The 27,107-nt window shown below is 37.0% G+C and overlaps 2 protein-coding genes across 2 annotated transcripts in view; one reads left to right on the forward strand and one right to left on the reverse strand.

Annotated features, from left to right (window-relative positions):
• The window catches only part of LOC138305441 (angiopoietin-related protein 7-like), a 163,936-nt gene that overhangs the window by 63,450 nt on the left and 73,379 nt on the right, over nt 1-27,107 (reverse strand). The gene's annotated exons all lie outside the window — the stretch shown is intronic.
• LOC138306511 (uncharacterized) lies at nt 6,850-9,151 on the forward strand. Its single transcript, XM_069246969.1, is given in 3 exon segments — nt 6,850-7,137; nt 7,139-7,557; nt 7,648-9,151. Coding segments are annotated over 3 exon segments (2,211 nt in total).

The raw sequence follows: 27,107 nt of genomic DNA on the forward strand, positions 1-27,107 counted from the left end.
GAATAAATTCCATATCCAACAGCCACTCGTTGTGTAACCTCTATTTATTCAATTTGAAGAATTGAAGCACGGATGATAAGACGAAATATTATCTATTATTACTAATTACTGTAATAGATTATGTGTGTAGTACATCGAACAATAACCTTAATTTAAGATCTAATGAAGAATTTGATGCAAAGCGATTATAAAAAATATCATTAAAACTTTCATTTAGTCCAAAGCGTTAAAGAACAGATAAGGTGGTGTGCTCCATCTTTCTGGTAATTAGTTCATCTATTTTGATCATCAGCATGCATCACAACGTACATGATGTAAATATTCTTTTTATAAAATTTGTTTTTTTGTAATACGGTAAGATTTAACTATGGAAAGTTTGATTGTGTAACTTGACTACAGTAATTCATACAATAGTATACAAATGGTGGATCATAGATACTTCCAGGGGACATTTAATACAAGGGAAGTCTTGCAAAAGAAAAGTACTTAATTGGTATTTCTTGGTCTAGAAATTCCTAATACACAAAACATGTGTTCATTTTACGAAATGAATATCATAATTATATAATAATCTTTCTCAAAGCGATCAATTTGTGGTTAAGAGAGGCTTGGCTAATTATTACACATTCAAGTGTAATTGACCTGTGCTAATATTGTGCGAGTGCAAAGTCAATAAAAGCAGCTCAAGTTCTTCAGGGTGGTGTCCTATGGTCAATGCTTTTTCTTGTAATTAAAACATGGCTATGATGTCATCTTTTGTTGTCCCCAGTACTTTATTTAGACTATTGTTCAAGTACTTGTTCTGTCTGTAGATTAGTACACCTTTCACTGTACATTAGTTTACCTGTAGCTGTAGATTAGTTTCAACTAATCTACAGTTCCAGGTAAACTAATGTACAATGATAGGTAGAGAGTGACACTACATGCAGCATTGTAAAATTGAACAGATAAATAACAAATAAATCTAATCAAATTCAACATAAATGTAATAGAAAACTTCAATAAAACATATTATTACATATTTTCTGGTTTATATATTGATTCGTGGACATTGGCATAAATCCAATCACATCAACCACAACGCATAAAATTACTCCTTGTGTTGAAAATCAAGACTCTTTAGTATTTCGACAGCACAGGCATTCCTACAATGATGTTTTAATTTTAGATAGATATGTGTACTTTCTTTCTTTGAAAATTGAATGAATGCTTTCGGTATATTTCCCAATAATTTCACTGTTAATTGCTTCATTTCTTGAATACATACACGTAACACATAAATCCACGTTTCCCAAATTGAATAATTTCGGTATAATTCCTTATCCAAGAATCACACAAAGCCTACTGAACAAACTTGAAATTTTAAGCTTTCCTTTCATCACTTTGCCGTTTTCATTGAATTTCAATGTAGTTTCCTTTATAATCCACTAAATCTTGATATTATGTTTTAGGACCAATCATATTCTTCATTTCATAACGTAGAGCGGTATATTCAAAATTAATACGTTTCCATGGTAATCCTCCATATCTTGTGAATTTCCGACAAGTTATATCCAAGTGAATGGTCTGCCTCTGACATAAAGAGCAGTTTAATTAACATATCACAAAATAAACTCTGTTATTGGAAATTTGATAATCATTTTAGATAGTTTGACTTCGTAAATATCTGATCTGTACTGTCTGCCATGTTGCCTCTTGTACTGCTCCACTCAGAATGAAGAGAACACAAATTCATGAAAAATTCATGCAATGCATGCACGACCAGAGTAGACATATTACAACAATTACTGTGCTGACATATGTTCAGTGTTTCAAAGATGGTTGAAGGCCTTACCTGTAGCTGTAGATTAGTTACACAATATCCATAATTAGCATTGTACATCAGAGTGCCATGTTTTAAGTAAGAGAAACACCTCAAACTGTAGATTAGTTATGATAATGAACAATGCTCGGCCCTTAAAATAATGACCTCGGGCTACGGTCTGGGTTATTATTTATTCTACCAGGGCGGGATAACAACATATATACATCCTTTTACATGTATATCTGAAGTGCTTTTATCTATATATTCGGTAATTCCTTTGTTATATTCGATACATTTACCATTATGCTCCGTCGTTTTATCGAGATATTCGATGCCTTTTCCTTTATATTATTTAGCTTAAATTAAACTGAATATTCGGTACAAATTTCTTTAATTCTGTACACACTTCTTTATATGATGTGCAACCTTCTTTATATAATGTGCAAACATTTATATGATGAAGATCAAATCCGGCTTATAATATATGCATAATTTTTCGGCTGCTTTCGTCTTAGTGACAGCACTTTGTATAGTTGTGTAGGATTTTGAAAAGAAAATTATTGCTCTTACCAACGGTAGTAACCGGGTTTTTTTAAAGACTAACTAGAAATATGATTTTAAACGCTAAAACTACATGTAGGTGAACTAATTTTAGATTTTCTCTGGATCTATCCATCCTTCTCAATACATATCATGTAGATTACGGTTTTACCGATTTTGGTATTTAAACTCATAAAACGTCTAAAATGGTCTATGCATGACACTGTGGTGGGTCCAAATTATTGGATCGCCATCTACATGTAGACAATTAATCCCGTGTCTACATTGGATCACCAATATAAGAAAAAAAATGATTTTGTTTTAATTTTAGATGTGCTACTATTTTGCTATTCATATTATAAAAAAGAAAACTATTAAAGCGAATAGTCGGGCAAAGAAGGGCTAAAATCGGTAAAAATGGTGTTAATATATCCAGTATAATTTCTTATGAAATAGAAAAATAAAATCTCCCACCAAAATCGCTCTGTATGCGAAGAAATTAATATATATTATAGGAATCCTAAAAATCCTCCCGACCGGCTATCAGTGCAGGTCAATCTTAACGCATGCGCAACATCCACCACTCTCCGTAGTAAACAAAACATGGCTACCGTAGTTTTGAACCAAAAGGTTTCCGCCAAAACAACCAACTGACTCCCCTAAAATGCGAAAGGAAAGGCAATGGAGCAGCGACAATCCAAACATATGACTCGGTTAACATTGCGACGCATGGAGAGTGATAATACAACTTGATATAGTGAAGAGAACAGTTCAAACACAGGTGTTCGTTTCTAATATAAGTATAAGTATAATACTGGGTCAAGGTCTATAACTCGGCCGGCCATATAACACTACCCAATTTCAGAAAAAGTATGATTATTATCCAACCGTATAGGATATAATAATAGAAATACTCTCAATCGACAGCCAGATAATTTATCTTTATTTTGGTATATGATACAATATATATCATGCCGTATAAATGTCACTAGGTATCACACACATACCAGATTGATTGTCATGTTATTTCAGGTTCCTATTCAGGTATTATTCCTAAAAACCAAAAAGGGTATACATACTGTGTACTCTCAAAGGAGGGGAACCGCTTCATTCAAAAATGGAATTTACAATTTCATATTAATTTTGAAATTTTCAATTTAATTATTAATTACTGGACTATTAAAACAGTATAGAACCCCTCGGCTACAGACAAAGTACTGTTGTACACATTTCTCTTAATTAATTACTTTTCTTCCCACTCAATCATCTTTTTCTCCAGAGCACAAAAAAGAACAAGAAACAACAGAAAAGGACAGTAATATACATGTAGGCCTATATGTTTTCTGGAAATATATATGATGTGTTAATTCTCACAGCATAGGCTACGTGAATGCGAAGAATTAAATATTATCAATGTTTGAGAGAATTTCCTAGTTGTAATTCTATAGCAGCTACATGGAATGTACGTTTACATATACATTGTACAATACATATACATCATAAAAGTTTCTTTCCTTCCAGCTGGACATTCATGTCATCTCTCTCCAGAACTCAAATATTTTTTCACAAAAAAACAGAGACATAGATAATTTAATTAAATCTCAGCAAAAAACTTCACGAATAATTGAACACATATATTGTACTTGTAAAATATCTATGTATGAGCTAATTTATTTTCACATCTTTGACAGCTACATGCATGGACCTTGTATGGAACGTTTTCGCGTGGTTTTAAATGGGAAATTATGTTACGATTATTTGTATTTAACCTTCATGATTTGGTTGATTTGAAATACGACGATTGCGATGCTGCAATAATTGCCCCTTGTCGGGGCCCCATCTCTGCATCGGCCGAATATTTGTGTCGATTTCCATGTCTAAAGATGCTTTTATCGAAAAGTTATTACAAGGCATTGTCATTAATGTAAGAATACTTCATTTGCATCAAATGTATCATCTCAAAACAACAATTTACATACCGCATTAGTGGTTAATCACACGAAACGAAACCGACACGACTGAGAAACACATGTCCATGTTGACATTTCCACGCAGCCTCGTTTTGAAAGAGTTTGTATACACGGGGCTTTCCCAAAATTTCAATGGTCAAAACTGGACACCGTAAGCAGAACTTGACCATCATTATGGTATGCAATGACTTTTGGAAGGCCAAAGAACGCATTTAGACTGGTTTCCTTTGCCCGACTATTCACTTTAAGAAACAAACGCTAATTGAATTCTTCGTTTCGGAAAGGTAGTTGGTATTTAAAGCTTTATGAATGTGCCGTAATTTTCATACTCATGTATTGTCACATGGTGAGTTCGACAAGGTAATCGGTTATACCGGAAGTACGTCACAGAACTACCCCGTGCCAGGCAAGGGTCGACCCCGAATCGCGCGTACTCTCTCTCTTCCTACACGGAGTTCAGCGCATACAGACGTGTCTGAAGAAACCTCCAGGCTTTCAGTCGGAGACAGTTTACTCTACTTTGTGAAGTAGTGACAGTATCTCTACATTAGTGGAGCCAGATTCTACTGGATATATATTGTGGCATACGTATATAGACATTCTATTATCACCTATATTCCTGACCAGTCCAGCGAGGGATCATAGTCTGTAGATATCGTCTGCTACACCGACCACGTGGATTAATATAAGGTAACTAGCAACCTTGGTTTCAGGTGCCTGTTCACTTTAATGGTGTCAGAAGTATTGGACAGAAATTGATATTAATATTTCTTATATGCATTCTATCAATTTTCGCGCAGTTTCCTGATATTTTCTGAGGTTTTCATTTGCGATTTCATCGATTTGACCCTCAGTTTCAGTCACGTGGTCACGCACATTCATGATACTATTCCTGTTTATTATTTCATAATTACGGGGATAATTTTGTATCACTTTGCACGAGAATCGACATTTGCCATATATTTCTGTGTTATTTCATAACGCGGAATATATTTACGGTTGATATTATTGTATGCAGTTATTGAATAAAATATTTTTTCACACCCTCGTTTTGATTTCCCAACTTCCGGTACAAAATGGCGGCGCTTCCGGTTTTTAATATCAACACTGCTACCCTTGATGATATGGTGCAACATTTGCCAGGGATTGGACAGAAAAGGGCCGCTGCCCTTATAGACCTTCGTCAGAGACATGGGCAATTATCGCTACCGCTTTTTACGTCGGTTTTTCGCGGACAAAAAATTAATCCACGATTATTGGCCTCAATCACCTTTGGCGAGGAACATGAGCTTGATTCAGTCGATGGAGTTTTACCCTCTCAGGATCTTATTGGATTATCCAATACCTTAACGCCTACCCAGGTACATACTAGGGACACTTTATCAGGCCAAGCAGTAACCGGTGTAGGTGTCAATGATTTCTCAGTCGTATCTGAGTTCGACCCTATGTTCGTAGCCCCAACCCCTTCCAAACGCGATGTCTCAATCGGGACTTTTGCAGTGGCACTGCCTAATGATGGTGGACCAGTTTACCAAATGGGTAGAGTGTATTCCCCTCCCCTCCCAGAAAGCTGAGATAACAGCCAAGGCAGCTGTGGATGGTTTGTTTTCGCGATTCGGTTATCCGTTTCAAATCTTCTCTGATCAGGGGCGCAATTTTGAAAGTAAATTGTTTCAGGCCCTGTGTAAAGCTTTAGAGATACATAAGGCTCGCACAACACCATACAGGCCGTCCTCCAATGGACAGGTAGAACGGTATAATCGAACGTTAATGGACGCTGTTCGCTGTTTTCTCAAGAAATCTCAGAACAAATGGGACGAACATGTTCAGCAAATAGCAGGAGCGATTCGATCATCAGTAAACAGGTCGACTGGATTTACGCCAAACATGCTGATGTTGGGGAAAGAGGTGAACACGCCTGCTCAGCTGATGTTCCCTTTACCAGGCCAGAAATCTGACGATGTTGAGGATTACGTGTCTACCCTGGTAGGGAACCTGGAGAGAGCTCACACCGTCGCTAGAGATAATTTGAAGACATCTCTCAAACGCATGAAGCGTTATTATGACCTACGTATTCTGCAGCGATTATATGCAGAGGGAGATGTAGTATACCTTCTGGATACTGCAGTCACTAAGGGAAAATGTAAGAAGTTATGCTCGCCATGGAAAGGTCCAGGAGTAATAATTAAGAAGATCTCGCCGTATCTGTATCAGATCGAACTCCGTAACTCCATATTAGTTACCAATCATGACAGAATGGCCCCCTGCAAGGACAGAAAAATCCCTGCGTGGATTACAGCTTTCAAGTCGAGAAGGGAGGAAGGTGAAGAGTTACCAGACCAGAGCACAGAAGTTTTTTGTATTTGTCGTAAGCCATGGCAAGGTCGATTCATGATTCAATGTGATTATTATCAGGAATGGTATCATGGGTCGTGCGTCAATGTGTCTGCTACTGAGGCACTTGATATTGATAAATACAAATGCCGAAGTTGCTGTAGTAACTAATCATGTGTTCTATTCTGAATGTTTACAGATATGGCGAACAGAGGTACCATACAGCCCATGGATGAGCAGGCAGCGTCATTTTTATGCCGCGGCGAGCTGTACCAGCCCGCTACTGTGTTCATCGAACGTATGGCCCTGTGTCAAGTATCGGAGTCCCGGTTCGACCAACTGGTTATCGACAGGTGTCGTCTTGCTCGGAGGAAAATGGATAAGAAAGGGGCCAACAGGAGGTTACTGCAGGGTTGGCTGAAGAGCGCTGCTGAGACGCTGGACTTGCTTCAGCTCCGCACATCTTCATGGATTGAGCGGTTTGTTGCTCCCGCTTGGTCGCCGCCCTAAGGTAGGACCCAAGGTGTCTCAATCCACCGCCTGTTATCGTGACATTCGTCTGTCAACAGACCCCGGGTTGGAGCGTAGGATGGAGGATGTTGGCGCCGACAGTCTTGCAGCAATGGATGATGTCTTGGATCTCACCTTTGAGGGTCCCATGGAGATCGACCCTGTTCCCCCAGTGTTGGAGGATCCATTGCCTGTAGTGTCAGCATCGTCTCTACCTCAACGTCCCATACGTAAGACGGCATCGCCGATTCGCGTCCCTGCTGCGGATAAGGTCAGTGTTGGTGAGGATTTTATCCAACCTTCCCGTGCCAAGTCCAAGGCTTGTAACCGGCCATCCCGGAGTACCCAACGTACCAGTCCAAGGAGGAGGAGTCCTAGGAAGTCCGTTAGAAGCCAGTCGTCGTCTGATCGTCGTACATGCTCTCGTAAGAGCTCGTCGTCGTTTGTTCGTCGCACCAGCCTTCGTAAACATGCTTCGTCTCTCCGGAGTAGTACTCAGAGTTCGGCAAAGGTTCCCTCAGTGCCTACTCGTAGATCGAGCCCACGTAAACGACCCCATAGCCAGTCGTCTGGACCTGTAGCTAAGAAGTCAACCCTTACTGTCGACGAATCTCCTTCTAGTAGGGTTGTATCTTCGGCCCCGTCAAATAAAGGTGGTATACTAGTGGAGGTTTCCAGCCCAGGTCCTGCACCCAAGAATCGTTCTACGAGACCAAGGCGTTGTTGGATCCCTGATTGTCCTGCGGATGTGAGATACGCCAAACCCCATGCCTTTATGTGTCATCTGCCTGGGATTGTTGACGAACGTTTACCTCCTGCTTCGATCGCAGTTCTCAGAGGACGGAAGGAAGCTTTGTTGCAAGCCGCTGTTTGGTTACTAAGACGAGCTGTGTCAGACCTTGAGGACCTGGTTGAATACGTCCGCATGCAACATCTGTTGGAGTCGGAGAAGGTCAGTATCTCAGACAGCCAGATAGTGGCTATGAGGGCATTCTGTGGCTATTTGAGTACACCGTGTCCTGACATTTTTACTATGGATCCAGTTAACTCTATAGCCGTCCTCACCCATTGGAAGGTTGTTCTGTTGATAGCTGCCAGGATACCTGTTGTCGAGAGAGACTATTGGAGGAGCCTATACCCTATTCCTGAGGAGGTAGGAATCCGGACACCTAGAGCATTCGATGCTCACTTCCATTTTGACCGGACTCTCAAGGCCATGGGATTACCACTAAACTCTACGTTCGAGGCTGTGTTGGATGGCACCCCGATGGATAAAGGCAAGGAAATAGTCGTTGCTGGGACCTGTGCGTCATACTGTGATCCTGAGACTTATCCGACCAGGGAGAGTCTATCGACCCTACCAACGGATATGGCTATTGCAGTAGGCATTCACCCCAAGAAAAGGTACAACGGCTCCGAGTTGGACAAAGTTATCAGAAAGCTGAAGGAACTCGTTAGGTTACCTAGAGTTGTAGCAGTTGGAGAGTTTGGCTTAGACCACTCTGTACCTGTGGAGTTTTGGCATCACCAGATGGTCATGTTGGAGAAGATACTTCCCCTTGTAGAACCCCGTCATGTTGTGGTTTTGCACTGCAGGGGATTGGCTGGAGACAGTGGAACGGAAGCTTACCTCCTTCTTCTACACTTCGTTAAGAAGGCAGTGCCTGAAGACCAGCGGATATATCTCCACTGTTTCAATGGAGATTCCTATGTCCGTGACCAGTGGTCCAGTGCTTTCCGGAACCTGTACTTCGGTTTCACCAGCATGGCAGCAAAGTTCACCCCAGTACAGATACGAGCTTTGAAGGGGATTAACCCTGAGAGACTGTTTTTAGAGACCGACGCCCCCTATTTCAATCGGCCAGAACACCAATGGTCTGCGCCCAACCAGTTATATTGGACGGCAGAGGCTGTAGCTCAACATCTCAACTTCAAAGCAGTTTCCCTATTGAATGCTACGGTAACGAACGCCCAACGACTCTTTCAGCAATAGGACACTCCATAAAGGATCTACGAGGGGCGGGGTATCACCTGTGTATTCTACCAGGAGTGAGTCTATTCTAGGCTGCCCGTACCCTAATCATCGATACGAACATTCCAGGTCGGGATTTACCTAGGTATTTTATCAGGTTGCATGTCCATTTTGGACTACCCGTACCTTTACCAGTGACTGCTAGAGATTTCATCTCGACCTCCCCTATTCTAGAGGAGTTATATTACCAGTGATACACCTGACGTCTAGTAGCGCTTTAAGCGTGCTGAGTCAGACTTTTGAAACTTGATCAACACGTGGGAGAACCCTTATAATATCATTACGACTACCCCCAGAATGAAGGACTTTCATCATAAAGTTGGGAGGAATGTAGTGTCGCGGGGTGAGTTCGACAAGGTAATCGGTTATACCGGAAGTACGTCACAGAACTACCCCGTGCCAGGCAAGGGTCGACCCCGAATCGCGCGTACTCTCTCTCTTCCTACACGGAGTTCAGCGCATACAGACGTGTCTGAAGAAACCTCCAGGCTTTCAGTCGGAGACAGTTTACTCTACTTTGTGAAGTAGTGACAGTATCTCTACATTAGTGAAGCCAGATTCTACTGGATATATATTGTGGCATACGTATATAGACATTCTATTATCACCTATATTCCTGACCAGTCCAGCGAGGGATCATAGTCTGTAGATATCGTCTGCTACACCGACCACGTGGATTAATATGAGGTAACTAGCAACCTTGGTTTCAGGTGCCTGTTCACTTTACTCACGAATCAAGAGATTTTGGATATTTTATTCACCATCAATATTTTGAAAATTACATTTACAAGTATGAATATGAACTGAAAATTATTTTGACAGTACATATGCGGTCAGGCTATGAAGTCTACAATTTCATTTAAATGGACAATTCAGGCTAAATGCACAATAAAATTTGTACATTTATCGGAAAAAACCCCAGTTCTAATGGAAATTAGATCAGTCGGTTTTACTGTGATATGCCAGAAAAGCCCATGGTGGCGAAATGCGTGTTGAGTGTGCTACTTTTGTCTAGAACTGCTCAAATCGCTCTGACAATAGTGTGTTTACCTTATTAGGTGAATTGGTTCGTCTAAAAAATCATTTTATCACCTCCTCAGTGGTTATGCAGTTCATTTGTTTAACGTGCGTGACGTTGGCTCGGGTATAGATACAGCGTACATATTTTACCTGCTGAATCGTATTGCTCAACGATTTATAATTACAACGGTATAGATTAAAATACTAAACAATGACGTGGAATTTGTCAATATTTTATGTTATATGTTTCATAACAAATGTAGAACAATACATTTATGCCATATTTTGCTTCTTGGTTATGTAAAAGAATTAGCCTGAGTGAATTGTCCCTTTAACATTTTTATAAAGTAATAAGAAATTATAAAGTGATTACTGCAGGTATGCATTTATCTTAACATACATAATGCATACAAGGCATCGTACATAGTTTTCTGACCATTTGAATGATTATCACACCTTAAAACAACCTGATGGTTTTTAATAGTTTCTTGAAGAAAAAATTACATGCCCAGTTACGGCACATATAACTTAACTAATCAATACATAAAATCGGGTAATTAATAAAACAAAATGTTCCCAGTTGCCATACATCATCTATGATATAGGTATATGTATATATTATCCGAATAGCGTTTATTGAACTTTGATTCCTAGGCGTGGCAACATTATAAGTTTTTTCAAATATCTACATATATATGTAGATCTGCTACCATGTTGAGATCAGCCGCTTGATTTTTTACACTTTACCTTATCCTAAACATGTTCCCTAACAGGTTTAGTTGAATTCGGACCAGTTGAGAAGATGATGGAATTGTTATGTTTAATGGTGATAGACGACAAATAAAAGTGATGTGGATAGGTCACTTGCCTGAGGGACCACCTTGTTCTTAAAGTGTACACGGAATGGTTTGATATATAAGGCTTGATAAATGTGTCATTGTATAAAATTTAGAATGGAGAAAGTACGAGTTTCATAGCGAATACAGTATTAGAGATAATGCGACTTTTCTCTAGAACACACCTGAAGCCCCAAGCCATTGACCCCGATTCGGGACCCCTGACCTGTGACGTCACGAGGACAACGGGACCTACTCTACTCGCATAAGATAGAGTGGCGATTTTCTGTGTCTTCCATCTAGTATAAACTATCTGTTTGTAAATATCGATTTTTACATACACAAGTACCTGTGTATATGGAAAGCCATAGCTGCCTTATATTATAAATGTCCATTATATGATACGATTTCATCGTTATATGATACGATATTGTCATTATATGATATGACTTATCGTTATATAATACAAAATCATCATTATATGATACGATATCATCATTATATGTTACGATATTGTCATTATATGATATGACTTATCATTATATGATACGATTTCATCATTATATGATGCGATATCGGCATTATATGATACGACATTGTCATTATATGATACGATATCATCATTATATGTTACGATATTGCCATTATATGATATGACTTATCATTATATGATATGAATTTATCATTATATGATACGAGTTCATCATTATATGATGCGATATTGGCATTATATGGTACAAGTTGTAATTATATGATGGGATATTGATATATGATAGGATACTGTCAATATATGATACGATATTGCCATTATATGATACGAATTCACCATTATATGATACGAATTCACCATTATATGATACGATATTGTCATTATATGATACGAATTCACCATTATATGATACGAATTCACCATTACATGATACGATATTGTCATTATATGATACGAATTCGCCATTATATGATACGGATTCATCATTATATGATACGAATTCACCATTATATGATACGACATATAAGTCATATCATATAATGCCGATATCGTATCATATAATGTTAAATTCGTATCATATAATGATAAGTCATATCATATAATGCCGATATCGTATCATATAATGGTGAATTCGTATCATATAATGATAAGTCATATCATATAATGCCGATATCGTATCATATAATGATGATATCGTATCATATAATGACATTGTCGTATCATATAATGCCGATATCGCATCATATAATGATGATATCGTATCATATAATGGACATTTATAATATAAGGCAGCTATGGCTTTCCATATGTGTACATGTCCGATACCTATTTAATATTATCCTCAATCACAGATATGAGTTTGGAATACGCTTGAAAATAGGGATTTATACCATGCATATATTGATGTACCTGTCGTAATAAATGAACATTTCTGCGCGATTTCTGCACAAGTATACACAATATAATTTATTACATAATTTGTTTACACCAATCTATATATGAAGTAATATAATATTTTCAACTATTACACCGACCGTTCAATAAAACCTTGTTATATTGCACGGTTTGAAGTTATATTGCACGCTTCCATGGAAACGTTATATTGCACGGTTCGAGATGTTATATTGCACGGCTTTAGGAACACCTCGCTGTTGTTCTCTAGTTTTGTAGAAAACCTCCGAGGAATCGCGCGTAACAGTGAGTTACGTTATTATGACGTCACAAATGTTCACGTTCAATTTCGCGCTAGCTTTATAGATCTCGAAACAAGCACGTCATGTAGACGTTTATCGAGTAGAGGACGGACACGGCGAATGCATTAGATCAAAAGGCTGCATGCAGGTCTAATATTGTTAAAGAAGACAATAAGACATCCAAACCGGAGTTACAACGTGACGTACGTGGTTTATACTTCAATCTTCAATAGGATTTGAAGCTTTTCCGTACGGTACGGTGCTGATGATTTTGTTAAGTGATTGTCGTATTCATTTTATAAGAATATTCAACTGAAAAACTGGTGATTATGTAATAAAACAAATAATTCATGGGTTACTGTGCTCTAGTTCATAATATTTACCCCTCGGTGAGGTAATCAACAAATATTATATTGCACTCGGCCTTCGGCCTCGTGCAATATAACATTTGTTGATTACCACCACCTCGGGTTAAATATTATGAACTAGAGCACAGTAGGCCATGAAATATTTGTATAATGTATAATAATCCACGTACGTTGCAAATCTACGATATTTGGAACCACATATGCATGAATATTATGTAAAGGATTCTTGACTATGTTATCCAAAACCCGACTCGGTCAAACCCGCTTTCTGACTTTTTCATATAACCTACCCATACGAATTAAGTTATGATTCTAAACAGATTATTTTTGCATATATGTAAATGCATCTACTTATTTCGTTTTATCTTAAATCGATCCATTTTTTTGACGAAATACATTCAGCTTTCATACAATACAATACATCCGACGACTTGTTGATATTTTGCTCAAGTTCATTTATTAGTGTCTTTAAATGAAAAAAAATAATCATGCACGAGTCGGACAAAAAAAAGACTGAAGATGTCTAAGTCTAATTCAAGTTGCAGATATCAAGTACAGAACAAAATCAGAACTTCCGAATAGCCAATGTCGTGCTGCGTTTATCTCTTTACCTGTATACTGCAGTAACTAAAACGCGTGGTCAACCGAGACTAATGAGGGGGCTAATAACCAGATTACGTAAGAAAGGTGTTTAGTGATCTGTCACGCTTCGTTGATTAGCTCACGTCAGGTGTCAAAAGTAAGATCACAGGTAAGTTAGCGATGGACCATCATTTAATTGTTGTATTATGTCATATTTGTTTACACTTATAAATCCTTGGTTTACAGTAAAATATACCGTTCGAACATAACATATAACAAGTGTATAAATCACTAGATGTATACATAATTGTATATTTCAGAATGACCAATGTATACATTTGTCTCGTATATATATTTCTAGTTATATGTATATGTATTTTTATAACACAAACTACAAAATTATTTACAAATGGCATGTCGAGAAAGAACAATGCAAATATGATGCACAATGTCAGAATTTTGATTTTCTGGTAGTTGCTACATTTTGGATATCCAATTCTTTGTGAATTTCGGTCAATATCGATCATTATATAATACTAATAATGATAATCTATATGACCAATAAATGTACTGTTGAATATTGTTAAAATAACATAAGTTCTCATACATGTACATGTATCTATAAAAGGAAGATAGACTCGTTACAGCTATAAGTGAATTATGTATTTTAAATTCAATTTCTCAAGTGGTTTATCTTTTTTTATTTACTCCCTACCAATTTATATCTATGATATTTACGTGTATTGAACTATGAAATACATTTAAAGTGAATAGCCGGGCAAAGGAAACCAGTCTAAATGCGTTCTTTGGCCTTCCAAAAGTCATTGCATACCATAACGATGGTCAAGTTCTGCTTACGGTGTCCAGTTTTGACCATTGAAATTTTTGGGAAGCTCATACATAGATATTTTACAAGTACAATACATGTATATGTGTTCATTTATTCGTGTAGTTTTTTGCAGAGATTTAATTAAATTATCTATGTCTCTGTTTTTTTTGTAAAAAAATATTTGAGTTCTGGAGAGAGATGACATGAATGTCCAGCTGGAAGGAAAGAAACTTTTATGATGTATATGTATTAATTGTACAATGTATATGTATACGTACATTCCATGTAGATGCTATAGAATTACAACTAGGAAATTCTCTCAAACATTGATAATATTTAATTCTTAATATATCCAGTATAATTTCTTATGAAATAGAAAAATAAAATCTCCCACCAAAATGCGAAGAAATTAATATATATTATAGGAATCCTAAAAATCCTCCCGACCGGCTATCAGTGCAGGTCAATCTTAACGCATGCGCAACATCCACCACTCTCCGTAGTAAACAAAACATGGCTACCGTAGTTTTGAACCAAAAGGTTTTCGCCAAAACAACCAACTGACTCCCCTAAATTGCGAAAGGAAAGGCAATGGAGCAGCGACAATCCAAACATATGACTCGGTTAACATTACGACGCATGGAGAGTGTAACATACTACATGTGTACATATTATCGACTAGTTCAGCCTGCTCAACTACATGTACAAAAAGCGTGAAATACATGTGTGTACCAGAGCCTCGCTCTGAGTTAGTGTAGAGCACATGGCGAATAAAGGATGCCGCTCACAGACAGCTCTTCGGTTGTTTCTTTAAAAACACGACATGGTGTCAGAAGTAGACGTCTTCTGTGAAGAAAACCTGTAAAGAAATATGGAGCAACACATTCGCCCTCCCCCGGAGTTGACATTTTCCACGACAGATGGGAATTTACCGGAAAAATGGAGGAGATGGGAACAAACCATGAGGTTATATCTCAATATAGCGATGAATGAAAGAGAGGAAAAGGACCAGTGTTCAGCGTTTCTCTACATAATAGGCCAAGAAGGTAGGGAAATTTTCAACACATTGACTTTCACGGAAGATGAAAATAACAAAATCGAACCATTGTTTGAAAAGTTCAAATTGTACTGTGCACCGCGGGAAAACATAACTGTTTGGAGACATAGGTTTTATACCAGAGCACAGAAAAAATCAGAAACAATAGATATGTACCTAACAGAGCTAAGGGTAATAGCGAAGAACTGTAAATTTGGCGCATTAGAGGAGGAAATGTTGCGAGACAGAATAGTATGTGGTGTCGCCTCGGACAAAGTAAAAGAACGTTTGTTGCGTGACAATGATCTCACGTTAGCCAAAACACTTACAATATGCAGAGCAAACGAAGAATCTTTAATTAGAATGAAAACCATTCAAGATTCGGGTGAGGAAGTGTGCGCGATATCAAAGGAATCACCAGACCGTGGCAGACCAGCGGCGCGCGGGAAAGTCGGCACGAGCAGTCAGAAGTCGGTCAGGAAAGGTCAAGGTCAGGTAGAACATAATCGTAAACAATCAACAGTACAGTACACGTGTGGCAAGTGTGGTACTAAACACCAACGGGGAAAGTGTCCAGCTTACGGGAAAAAGTGTTTAAAGTGTCACAAACTTTATCACTACCAGAAAATGTGTCGGTCAAAGGAAATCACACAAGTTCATACAGTATCTGAGGATTTGCCCATGGAAGATTTATTTATTGGTGCTGTACACGTGGAGTCTTCAGAAGTAAAACCCGATGAACTTTTGGTTAGTCTAAAACTTATCGATACACCGGTAAAGTTCAAAGTGGATACTAGATCTCAAGCCAACATCATTCCTCACGAAACTGTAAAAAGGGTTAAACCAGATATCAAAATATCGAAGGTAAACACTGCACTGACAAGCTACACAGGGAAAAGGCTACCTGTCATTGGAAAATGTACCATTCCTCATCAGGGACAGCAGTTTGAGTTTTATGTGACTAAATCTACACAAATACCCCTACTTGGATTTAAATCATCAAAGGATTTGGGTGTAATTAAAGTTGTCCTTAGCACTAATTTAGAATCGCTGGAAGGAAAGGATCCAAAGGCATGCTACCCTGAAGTATTCAAAGGACTTGGTTGCCTGCAAAAAACCTACAAAATACAACTGGACGACACGACACCAGTTGTCAATCCTCCTAGAAATGTACCAGCAGCCCTACAGGAACGCCTTAAGGACGCACTTAGTGACATGGAGCGGACAGGAGTCATTAGGAAAGTCGACCACCCTACAGACTGGGTCAGCTCACTCGTCATAGTTGAGAAACCCTCAGGAAAACTTCGAGTCTGTTTGGATCCGCGCAACCTTAATGAAGCTATAAAAAGGGAACACTATCAGTTACCTACTATTGAGGATATAGTGTCGCGCATGTCAAATGCTAAGGTATTCTCCAAGCTAGATGCTAATCACGGATATTGGCAAGTTGCGTTGGATGAGGAAAGTCAAGAACTCACCACGTTTAACACACCTTTTGGGAGATATTGTTACACCAGAATGCCATTCGGTATAAAATCGGCACAGGAAGTATTTCAAAAGAGGATCAGTCAACAATTTGATGACTTACAAGGAGTTGAAACTGATATAGATGACATACTGGTATGGGGGCGTAATATGGAGGAACATGACAGGAACCTCAAGAACACACTAGATAGATGTCGGGAGATAGGCTTGACGCTTAACGCAGATAAATGTCGGTTTAGAGAGACACAGGTCAATTATATTGGACATCAGCTGACAGCGGAGGGAATCAAACCTGATCCAGAGAAAATAGCAGCAATCAAGGACATGCCGAGCCCTGTAGACAAAAAAGGGATAGAGAGACTTTTGGGAACAGTAAATTACCTGGCAAAACTCATCCCAAAGATGTCTGAAATTACTGACCCTATCAGACAAGTATTGAAGGGCGACGTGCTTTTTGAGTTGAGTAGACCACAGGAGAGAGCATTTCAACAGATCAAAGACGTTTTAACGAAAGCTCCAGTACTGCAATATTTTGATGTAGCTAGTCCAGTAACCATTAGCTGCGATGCTTCAAAGTCAGGTTTAGGAGCAGTGATATCACAAGGAGACAAACCAGTAGCCTATGCGTCTCGTGCACTCACAGACACGGAAAAAAGGTATGCACAAATTGAGAAGGAGCTACTTGTATCGAGCACACGTGAAAATTCCATAGTTTTCCTGTTGGAGCCTGTGTTTAGACATCTTAAAGACATCATTAAAGTGTTTTTATGAATATTGTACAATTAAATGAATTTGATATACTACAAAATCAAAGTGATCCTTAGCAAATTTTGAGTAGTATATTAGTCCTCTAGATCCAGTGATTATAATCTTGCATCCATATGCCTGCCCATTTGTTTGGCAGGGCTAGAGAGATAGCTTTTCAATTACTTTTAAAATATAAGGATTTTTTTACATGTAGCAATACAGATACCATTGTCTTAGGATTTCTAAATTCTACTTTACAAGAGAGTAGATTCAAAATATAAATAAAACCATAAAACTAGCAAGTTATCTGAAATGTTACAAATCTTTTTGTCTGAACCAAATTTCACATTTATTGTCTATGTGTAACTTGTACATAGACCATTTATGTATTAATACTGTAGTAACAGTGATTACAAACACATAGACTAAAATGTAGTATGTAGTACTATGTACATACGTCTTTGATTTGAGTTCTAAACAAAAAAGTGGTACCTATTGGGAAGTTGTACCTTGGGCGGGGGGTGAAATACAGAAGAAATAGCTACACATGGAAGAAAGAAAGATATACAGTACAATATGAATTCAAAGTTGCTCCAAAATCAATGAGACTAAATAACCAAAAAAAAAGCCATGTAAACCCCAAATATGCAATGACCACATCAATGATAAAAAAACCTTCCACTTCCAGTTATCTGTAGCTATTTCTTCTATATTTCAACCCCCCAACCAAGTTACAACTTCCCAACCTCATGATTCTTGTCTTTTAGCCCCCCCCCCCCCCCCCCCCCCACAACACACACATACCTGATTGATTGTCATGTTATTTCAGGTTCCTATTCAGGTATTATTCCTAAAAACCAAAAAGGGTATACACACTGTGTACTCTCAAAGGAGGGGAACCGCTTCATTCAAAAATGGAATTTACAATTTCATCTTAATTTTGAAATTTTCAATTTAATTATTAATTACTGGACTATTAAAACAGTAGAGAACCCCTCGGCTACAGACAGAGCACTGTTGTACACATTTCTCTTAATTAATTACTTTTCTTCCCACTCAATCATCTTTTTCTCCAGAGCACAAAAAAGAACAAGAAACAACAGAAAAGGACAGTAATATACATGTACGCCTATATGATTTCTGAAAATATATATGATGTGTTAATTCTCACAGCATAGGCCTACATGAATGCGAAGAATTAAATATTATCAATGTTTGAGAGAATTTCCTAGTTGTAATTCTATAGCAGCTACATGGAATGTACGTTTACATATACATTGTACAATACATATACATCATAAAAGTTTCTTTCCTTCCAGCTGGACATTCATTAGCTGCAATATTGTAGCTCAAAAGACTTTTAGACAGAAAATGGTGTCGTCTTTAGAGCTACAATTGGTGCCTATTACTGCTAATGGAGCAAAGTTATGATTATACAAACCATTATAAAACGTTTCTTTGCATTTCATCGTACTTTTTTGATATCGCTTAGCTACTAGGGAATAAAACTGAACTATATGAAATATCAAATTCTCATCGATCATTATTTTTTTTTTTTGCATAATACATATGAAGGTCATTCTGAAGGGAATTTATACGGCAAGCCACAAATTGTGAATTTGACGTCTTGTGAGCGGTACGGTATATATTATGAATGGTAGTTATGCTTGTTTTAGACAAAAATAATATGTAAATGCATGTAAACGCTAAAAATAATTGGAAACATACAAAAAAAGTATAGAAAACTGTGCCCGAGTGATTTTCGGAGGCAGTGCTCCACTACGACACATAGGGACCAATTCGTACCCGGCCGAAAGGTATTGTAGGCCAGGTACGTATATTCGTTCTAGACATTCATGTCATCTCTCTCCAGAACTCAAATATTTTTTTACAAAAAAACAGAGACATAGATAATTTAATTAAATCTCAGCAAAAAACTTCACGAATAATTGAACACATATATTGTACTTGTAAAATATCTATGTATGAGCTAATTTATTTTCACATCTTTGACAGCTACATGCATGCACGTTGTATGGAACGTTTTCGCGTGGTTTTAAATGGGAAATTATGTTACGATTATTTGTATTTAACCTTCATGATTTGGTTGATTTGAAATACGACGATTGCGATGCTGCAATAATTGCCCCTTGTCTGGGCCCCATCTCTGCATCGGCCGAATATTTGTGTCGATTTCCATGTCTAAAGATGCTTTTATCGAAAAATGATTACAAGGCATTGTCATTGATGTAAGAATACTTCATTTGCATCAAATGTATCATCTCAAAACAACAATTTACATACCGCATTAGTGGTTTATCACACGAAACGAAACCGGCACGACTGAGAAACACATGTCCATGTTGACATTTCCTCGCAGCCTCGTTTTGAAAGAGTTTGGCGAATTTATATTAAGAACTGTGCTAAATTTACACGGGGCTTCCCCAAAATTTCAATGGTCAAAACTGGACACCGTAAGCAGAACTTGACCATTATTATGGTATGCAATGACTTTTGGAAGGCCAAAGAACGCATTTAGACTGGTTTCCTTTGCCCGACTATTCACTTTAACTTGTTTATTCTCCCCTTTTTTCAATGATGAAAATGGTTCGCATAATGGTAATTTCTGGGAAACTAATAACCAGAATTGCAGTGTACATATACACTCTTTCATATCGGATACGTTTACGTACATGTATTGCAAGATTATACTTTTTTCACAATTCTTAAAGTGAATAGTCGGGCAAAGGAAACCAGTCTAAATGCGTTCTTTGGCCTTCCAAAAGTCATTGCATACCATAATAATGGTCAAGTTCTGCTTACGGTGTCCAGTTTTGACCATTGAGATTTTGGGGAAGCCCCGTGTAAATTTAGCACAGTTCTTAATATAAATTCGCCAAACTCTTTCAAAACGAGGCTGCGTGGAAATGTCAACATGGACATGTGTTTCTCAGTCGTGCCGGTTTCGTTTCGTGTGATAAACCACTAATGCGGTATGTTAATTGTTGTTTTGAGATGATACATTTGATGCAAATGAAGTATTCTTACATTAATGACAATGCCTTGTAATCATTTTTCGATAAAAGCATCTTTAGACATGGAAATCGACACAAATATTCGGCCGATGCAGAAATGGGGCCCCGGCAAGGGGCAATTATTGCAGCATCATTTCAAATCAACCAAATAATGAAGGTGAAATACAAATAATCGTAACATAATTTCCCATTTAAAACCACACGAAAACGTTCCATACAACGTCCATGCATGTAGCTGTCAAAGATGTGAAAATAAATTAGCTCATACATAGATATTTTACAAGTAAAAATTGTGTTCAATTATTCGTGTAGTTTTTTGCAGAGATTTAATTAAATTATCTATGTCTCTGTTTGTTTGTAAAAAAATATTTGAGTTCTGAAGAGAGATGATGAGATGATGACATGAATGTCCAGCTGGAAGGAAAGAAACTTTTATGATGTATATGTATCGTACAATGTATATATGTAAACGTACATTCCATGTAGCTGCTATAGAATTACAACTAGGAAATTCTCCCAAACATTGATGATATTTAATTCTTCACATTCATGTAGGCCTATGCTGTGAGAATTAACACATCATATATATTTCCAGAAAACATATAGGCCTACATGTATATTACTGTCCTTTTTTGTTGTTTCTTGTTCTTTTTTGAGCTCTGGAGAAAAAGATGATTGAGTTGGAAGAAAAGTAATTAATTAAGAGAAATGTGTACAACAGTACTTTGTCTGTAGCCGAGGGGTTCTATACTGTTTTAATAGTCCAGTAATTAATAATTAAATTGAAAATTTCAAAATTAAGATTAAATCGTAAATTCCATTTTTGAATGAAGCGGTTCCCCTCCTTTGAGAGTACACAGTGTGTATACCCTTTTTGGTTTTTAGGATAACATGACAATCAATCAGGTATGTGTGTGTTCGGGGGGGGGGGGGGGGGGGGTGGGGGCTAAACGACAGAAGAATCATGAGGTTGGGAAGTTGTAACTTGGTTGGGGGGTTGAAATATAGAAGAAATAGCTACAGATAACTGGAAGTGGAAGGGTTTTTTATCATTGATCTGGCCATTGCATACTTGGGGTTTACATGGCTTTTTTTTTGGTTATTTAGTCTCATTGATTTTGGAGCAACTTTGAATTCATATGGTACTGTATATCTTTCTTTCTTCCATGTGTAGCTATTTCTTCTGTATTTCACCCCCCGCCCAAGGTACAACTTCCCAATAGGTACCACTTTTTTTGTTTAGAACTCAAATCAAAGACAGATGTACATAGTACTACATACTACATTTTAGTCTATGAGTTTGTAATCACTGTTACTACAGTTTAAATACATAAATGTTCTATGTACAAGTTACACATAGACAATAAATGTGAAATTTGGTTCAGACAAAAAGATTTGTAACATTTCAGATAACTTGCTAGTTTTATGGTTTTATTTATATGTTGAGTCTACTCTCTTGTAAAGTAGAATTTAGAAATCCTAAGACAATGGTATCTATATTGCTATATGTAAAAAAAATCCTTATATTTTAAAAGTAATTGAAAAGCTATCTCACAAGCCCTGCCAAACAAATGGGCAGGCATGTGCATGCAAGATTATAATCACTGGATCTAGAGGACTAATATAAACAAATATTTCTACAAAGTTAAACAATGAAAAAGTATAGCATCATAATTTTATTTAATGATTAAAGTTGAAAGGAACATTTAATAAATCAATACTGTTTAAATGTTCTGTTCATGATCTTCTAGGTCCATATTGGTAAAGTTTACTTTCAAGAGCACTCAAATCAACATTCTTCAGTCTTCATATGATGCTAATTGTATGTATATGTATACATACACTTGTATACAGGTCCAAGGGATGAACTTTCTGTATTCATGTCACTATGCATGCATGGTGCCTGAAAAAAAAGAACTAACAATTTTTTATATCTGTTGAATATGACAAAAATTGAAATGATCAATTTCAAATATATATAAATGAACAAATATAGGTTCATTCTACAGGTTTTTATTTTTTTATTTTAGAGAAAACCTTTTATAAGTTGTGAATGTGTCACTGATGCATTTAATAGAATCAAATATTGTTCCAAAAAAGATACAAAATTCATTATCTATAGTTCCAACAAAAATTCAGAATAATTATAAATGATACATGGCTGCAGTACATTTCAACTCTGTAAAGTTTGTCATATACATTGTACACATGAACCAGGTACAGTTGTAATAAATATACAAACACTATTTATTATTATGACCAGAAATAATACTGTATGTGTTCTCCAAAATATATCTAAAGAACAAGCTAAAACCTACATGTACATATGTATATGTATGTGTATACCACTACCAGAACATATACAGAACAATAATTTACAAATTAAAAATCTATAAATATATACAACAGAACTGTATGAATTGACCGGTAGCATAATATAGATTAATTGAAACAAATCTTAGCTTGATAATGCACTAGCGGTTACATTCTAACTGTACATGCATTACAACGGTACATTTTATAAATATACAGGGCATTACCCCTAAAGAGGCCCCATGAAAGAACCGCTATTTACCCAAGGGTTACGTTTTACGCGATTGGGGAACATGTATGAAACATGTGACCATATGTGACAACTCATTCATGAAAAAATACTGCTAGGGACAAATTACATAATGATCAAAATACGAAGACTCACTCACTATCAGCTGAGCAGGGAGTACCGGGTTGTAGGCCTAGGTACGTACAGTAGCGGTCCGGAGCCGCCTGCTCGTTTGAACTGTTCTCTTCACTATAACAAGTTGTATTAACACTCTCCATGCGTCGTAATGTTTACCGAGTCATATGTTGGGATTGTCGCTGCTCCATTGCCTTTCCTTTCGCATTTTAGGGGAGTCAGTTGGTTGTTTTGGCGGAAACCTTTTGGTTCAATACTACGGTAGCCATGTTTTGTTTACTACGGAGAGTGGTGGATGCTGCGTTAAGATTGAACTGCACTGATAGCCGGTCGGGAGGATTTTTAGGATTCCTATAATATATATTAATTTCTTCGCATACAGAGCGATTTTGATGGGAGATTTTATTTTTCTATTTCATAAGAAATTATACTGGATATATTAACACCATTTTTACCGATTTTAGCCCTTCTTTGCCCGACTATTCGCTTTAAAGGAAGAAGAAGGAAACACAAAAATAAGTCGTGAAATACATATTTCATACATGTATGCAGGTTCAAATTGGTGATATATATTATCCATTCATGCAGCCATGTTATCCCTAATGCAATCAAATTACAGGGGACAAAAGCTTGACATTAGGCATATGTTTGTAAGATAATTCGTAAATTGTGCATTTATGTGACATCTTATAAAATGTAAGATATTTTCTTTCTTTTTATGATTTTTTTTTATTTATAATTTTGATGTATTTTTTATCATGCAATGCTCATTGAAGAAATCACAACTTGCCGTCCATAGAAATTTGCAGTTAAATAACTTTAAAGAATTGCCGAAAAATGTATTTATCACAATTTATTGAAAACATGTCAAACTATCAATTTACATGAAGTAAAACAACTATATAAATTGCAATATTTTCTGATTTTCGGATTAACGGGCCTTCGAACTATTAGGCCTTAGCGGTTCAAGTGACCTTAAAATTAACAGATGACGATTACTGAGTACTAATCAGACGGCATGACCAGACTATTACTACACGATTATCATATAATAAACAAATTATTGAAATTCATAGTACAGAGAAAAATACTTTGACAACTCTCGGTAAAGAAATTGCTATCAAATAATATTTTCATCTAGCCACAAACACATGCACACAATTATTTTCAATAGCAATCCAATATGGCGAGTGTTATCCATTGTTTGCGCATGTGTAACAGGAAGGCGACAAGGCGACAACACGACAAGTCGACAACTCGACACTGTGACACGACAAGTCGACATTTTACCGCGACAACACGAGATTATGTACTCGCTAATTAGCGTGTTTGAAATGTCGACTTGTCGTGTTGTCGACTTTTCGTCTTGTCGTGTTGTCGACTTGTCGCGGTTCGAAAATGCGACAAGTCGACATTTTAACTGTTAAATCTCGGATTGTCGCAGTTTGAGACCGCGACAATTCGACAAGGCGACAACACAACAACACGAGATGGCCGTAATCAGCCACCATAGCTTTCTGTAATGCCATACCTTTCTTTCGACACATTATACTGTACATTCCGACGTTATTTTCGCCTTTAAAGTATGATTGTGCTTATTGTGACATTAGTTTTTGTGAGGGAGTAGAGAATTTTAGTAGGACGACTATAGGAAGTTATTATAGAAAGAGGGTGCTGAGCCGAAAGTGCATGTATGCACGTGTGTCAGTTTGATTAATTAACGTCCTATTAACAGCTGTGGTCATGACGTGTGTCAAGTGTCCCGTGCTTTATATAAGGGGTTGGCCAGTGAAGGTTACTAAGCAGAGCAAAAGAAAAATGGCTGCCACTTCCTTAGATACCACACTGTCATAACTAGGGGATGTCTCAGAAACAATTTTTGAAAAAAAAAATATTTCGTTAATACATTTTTTTCTAATTTCAACTGCATGTTTTTAACTTGCATGGTCAGCTTTAATCTCCCTCACAAGAAGGCGTTAATTAGAAGTGAACTCCGCCCGTGGTCAGCGACAGGGGGTCGACACAAGGTAGCACCTCTCGTGACCTATATGGCCAGTACAGGTAAAATACCCGTGCGCGTCACGCTGGGAATTGAAGAGATTCCATGTACAAATAACAACGAACACGTGTGAGAAGTTGATTACACTGTCGTGGATTTTTTTTACACGCCTTCACATGTATTGTACGCGTGTCAAATCAGACACGGATATACGTTTCTGCTCATATCAATTATTTTTTCTAAAATAATGCTTTTAGCATTAATGTTCTGTAAGACAGTTTCGTTAATATTTGAATTGCCTTCGCAGAAATAATAATAGCAGAAACATATATACATCTATAATATATAAGTGAAAATCACATTAAGTTTTGTAGTTTTGATAATTAATACATTTATTATTTCTGTAAATTGACTGAATGAAATGTCGTTTAAACACGAAGTATTTCAGAACGTTTTCACGGATCGGAGCGTCATGTATGCGATCTAGTTACTGTACATATTTTTATTTCAACCAAATCTAACAAATATATCATTATATATTATATAAAATATACAACCAAAAGAGATATTATATGAAATACAATACACTTATTTCATTTTTTTAATTCATAGATGTTATAATGATTGCTTCTACACGAAGCAGTAAACGTAATATCTTAGGAGAAAAGTAATGAACATTAAATTCGGATCGTCAAAGCGTCTCACCGGCATTTGGTTCTATTTTAGTGGTTAACGTTAGCGGAAGTGGATCCTGGCTAACGATATATCGATTAAAGGCCCACTACCTTTCCGGAGCAAAATTTAAAGGTTTCTTAAAAACATATATAACAAAATAAAATATATGTCGATGGCTTAAGATGAGGTTACAACACCAAAAATATGCAAGATTTCCTGTCTAATGAACGATAACAGTGGAGATTCATTTCGCTGTTTTGCCGTCTGGCGCAGTGATAGTCAACTACCGCGCGGCATTTAGGACGACGGCGGGAAACATAAAACGACCCGCGTTATGAAAATTAACATTTTATTTATTCTAATTAAATAGTTCTGAAGGCGATGATAAGTTTGCTAGTAAACGTATAGTTAATAACTTCTGCGACTCTACAAAATTATTGATCTCGTTTTACATTCCTATTTTAAAAATTAAAAGCCGTTTCGGAAAGGTAGTGGCCCTTTAACGCAAACAATTTCTGACGCAAACGATTATAAACGCAACTAACGATTAACGATTGCTAACGCAAACGATAACGATTAACGATAAACGATTGCTAACGATCACGATTGCAAACGGAAATAACGCAAACGCAAACGAAACGCAAATTTGGGAACGTTTAACGGTTCAGGTACTGTCAGAGACTTAGATATATAATATCTAAGTCTCTGGTACTGTACCTTGACGTTTTATTGCAATTTTACAACTATAATATCCCGCCATTTTGAAATAGATTCGAAGAAATCCACGACTAAAATAAATTTTCCATACATGAAAAATTACGTGATATTTTCAACCAAAATTCCGTTGTTTGCATCTTTTATAGCAAAACCAGTCAAGTTTGTGAAAAAAATGTTAAAATTTTACCAAGGAAAATAGAAATTTCTTTGATGCCGTGACGTCACGAG

Source organism: Argopecten irradians, chromosome 13, assembly GCF_041381155.1.
Source record: "Argopecten irradians isolate NY chromosome 13, Ai_NY, whole genome shotgun sequence".
Taxonomy (NCBI): domain Eukaryota; kingdom Metazoa; phylum Mollusca; class Bivalvia; order Pectinida; family Pectinidae; genus Argopecten; species Argopecten irradians.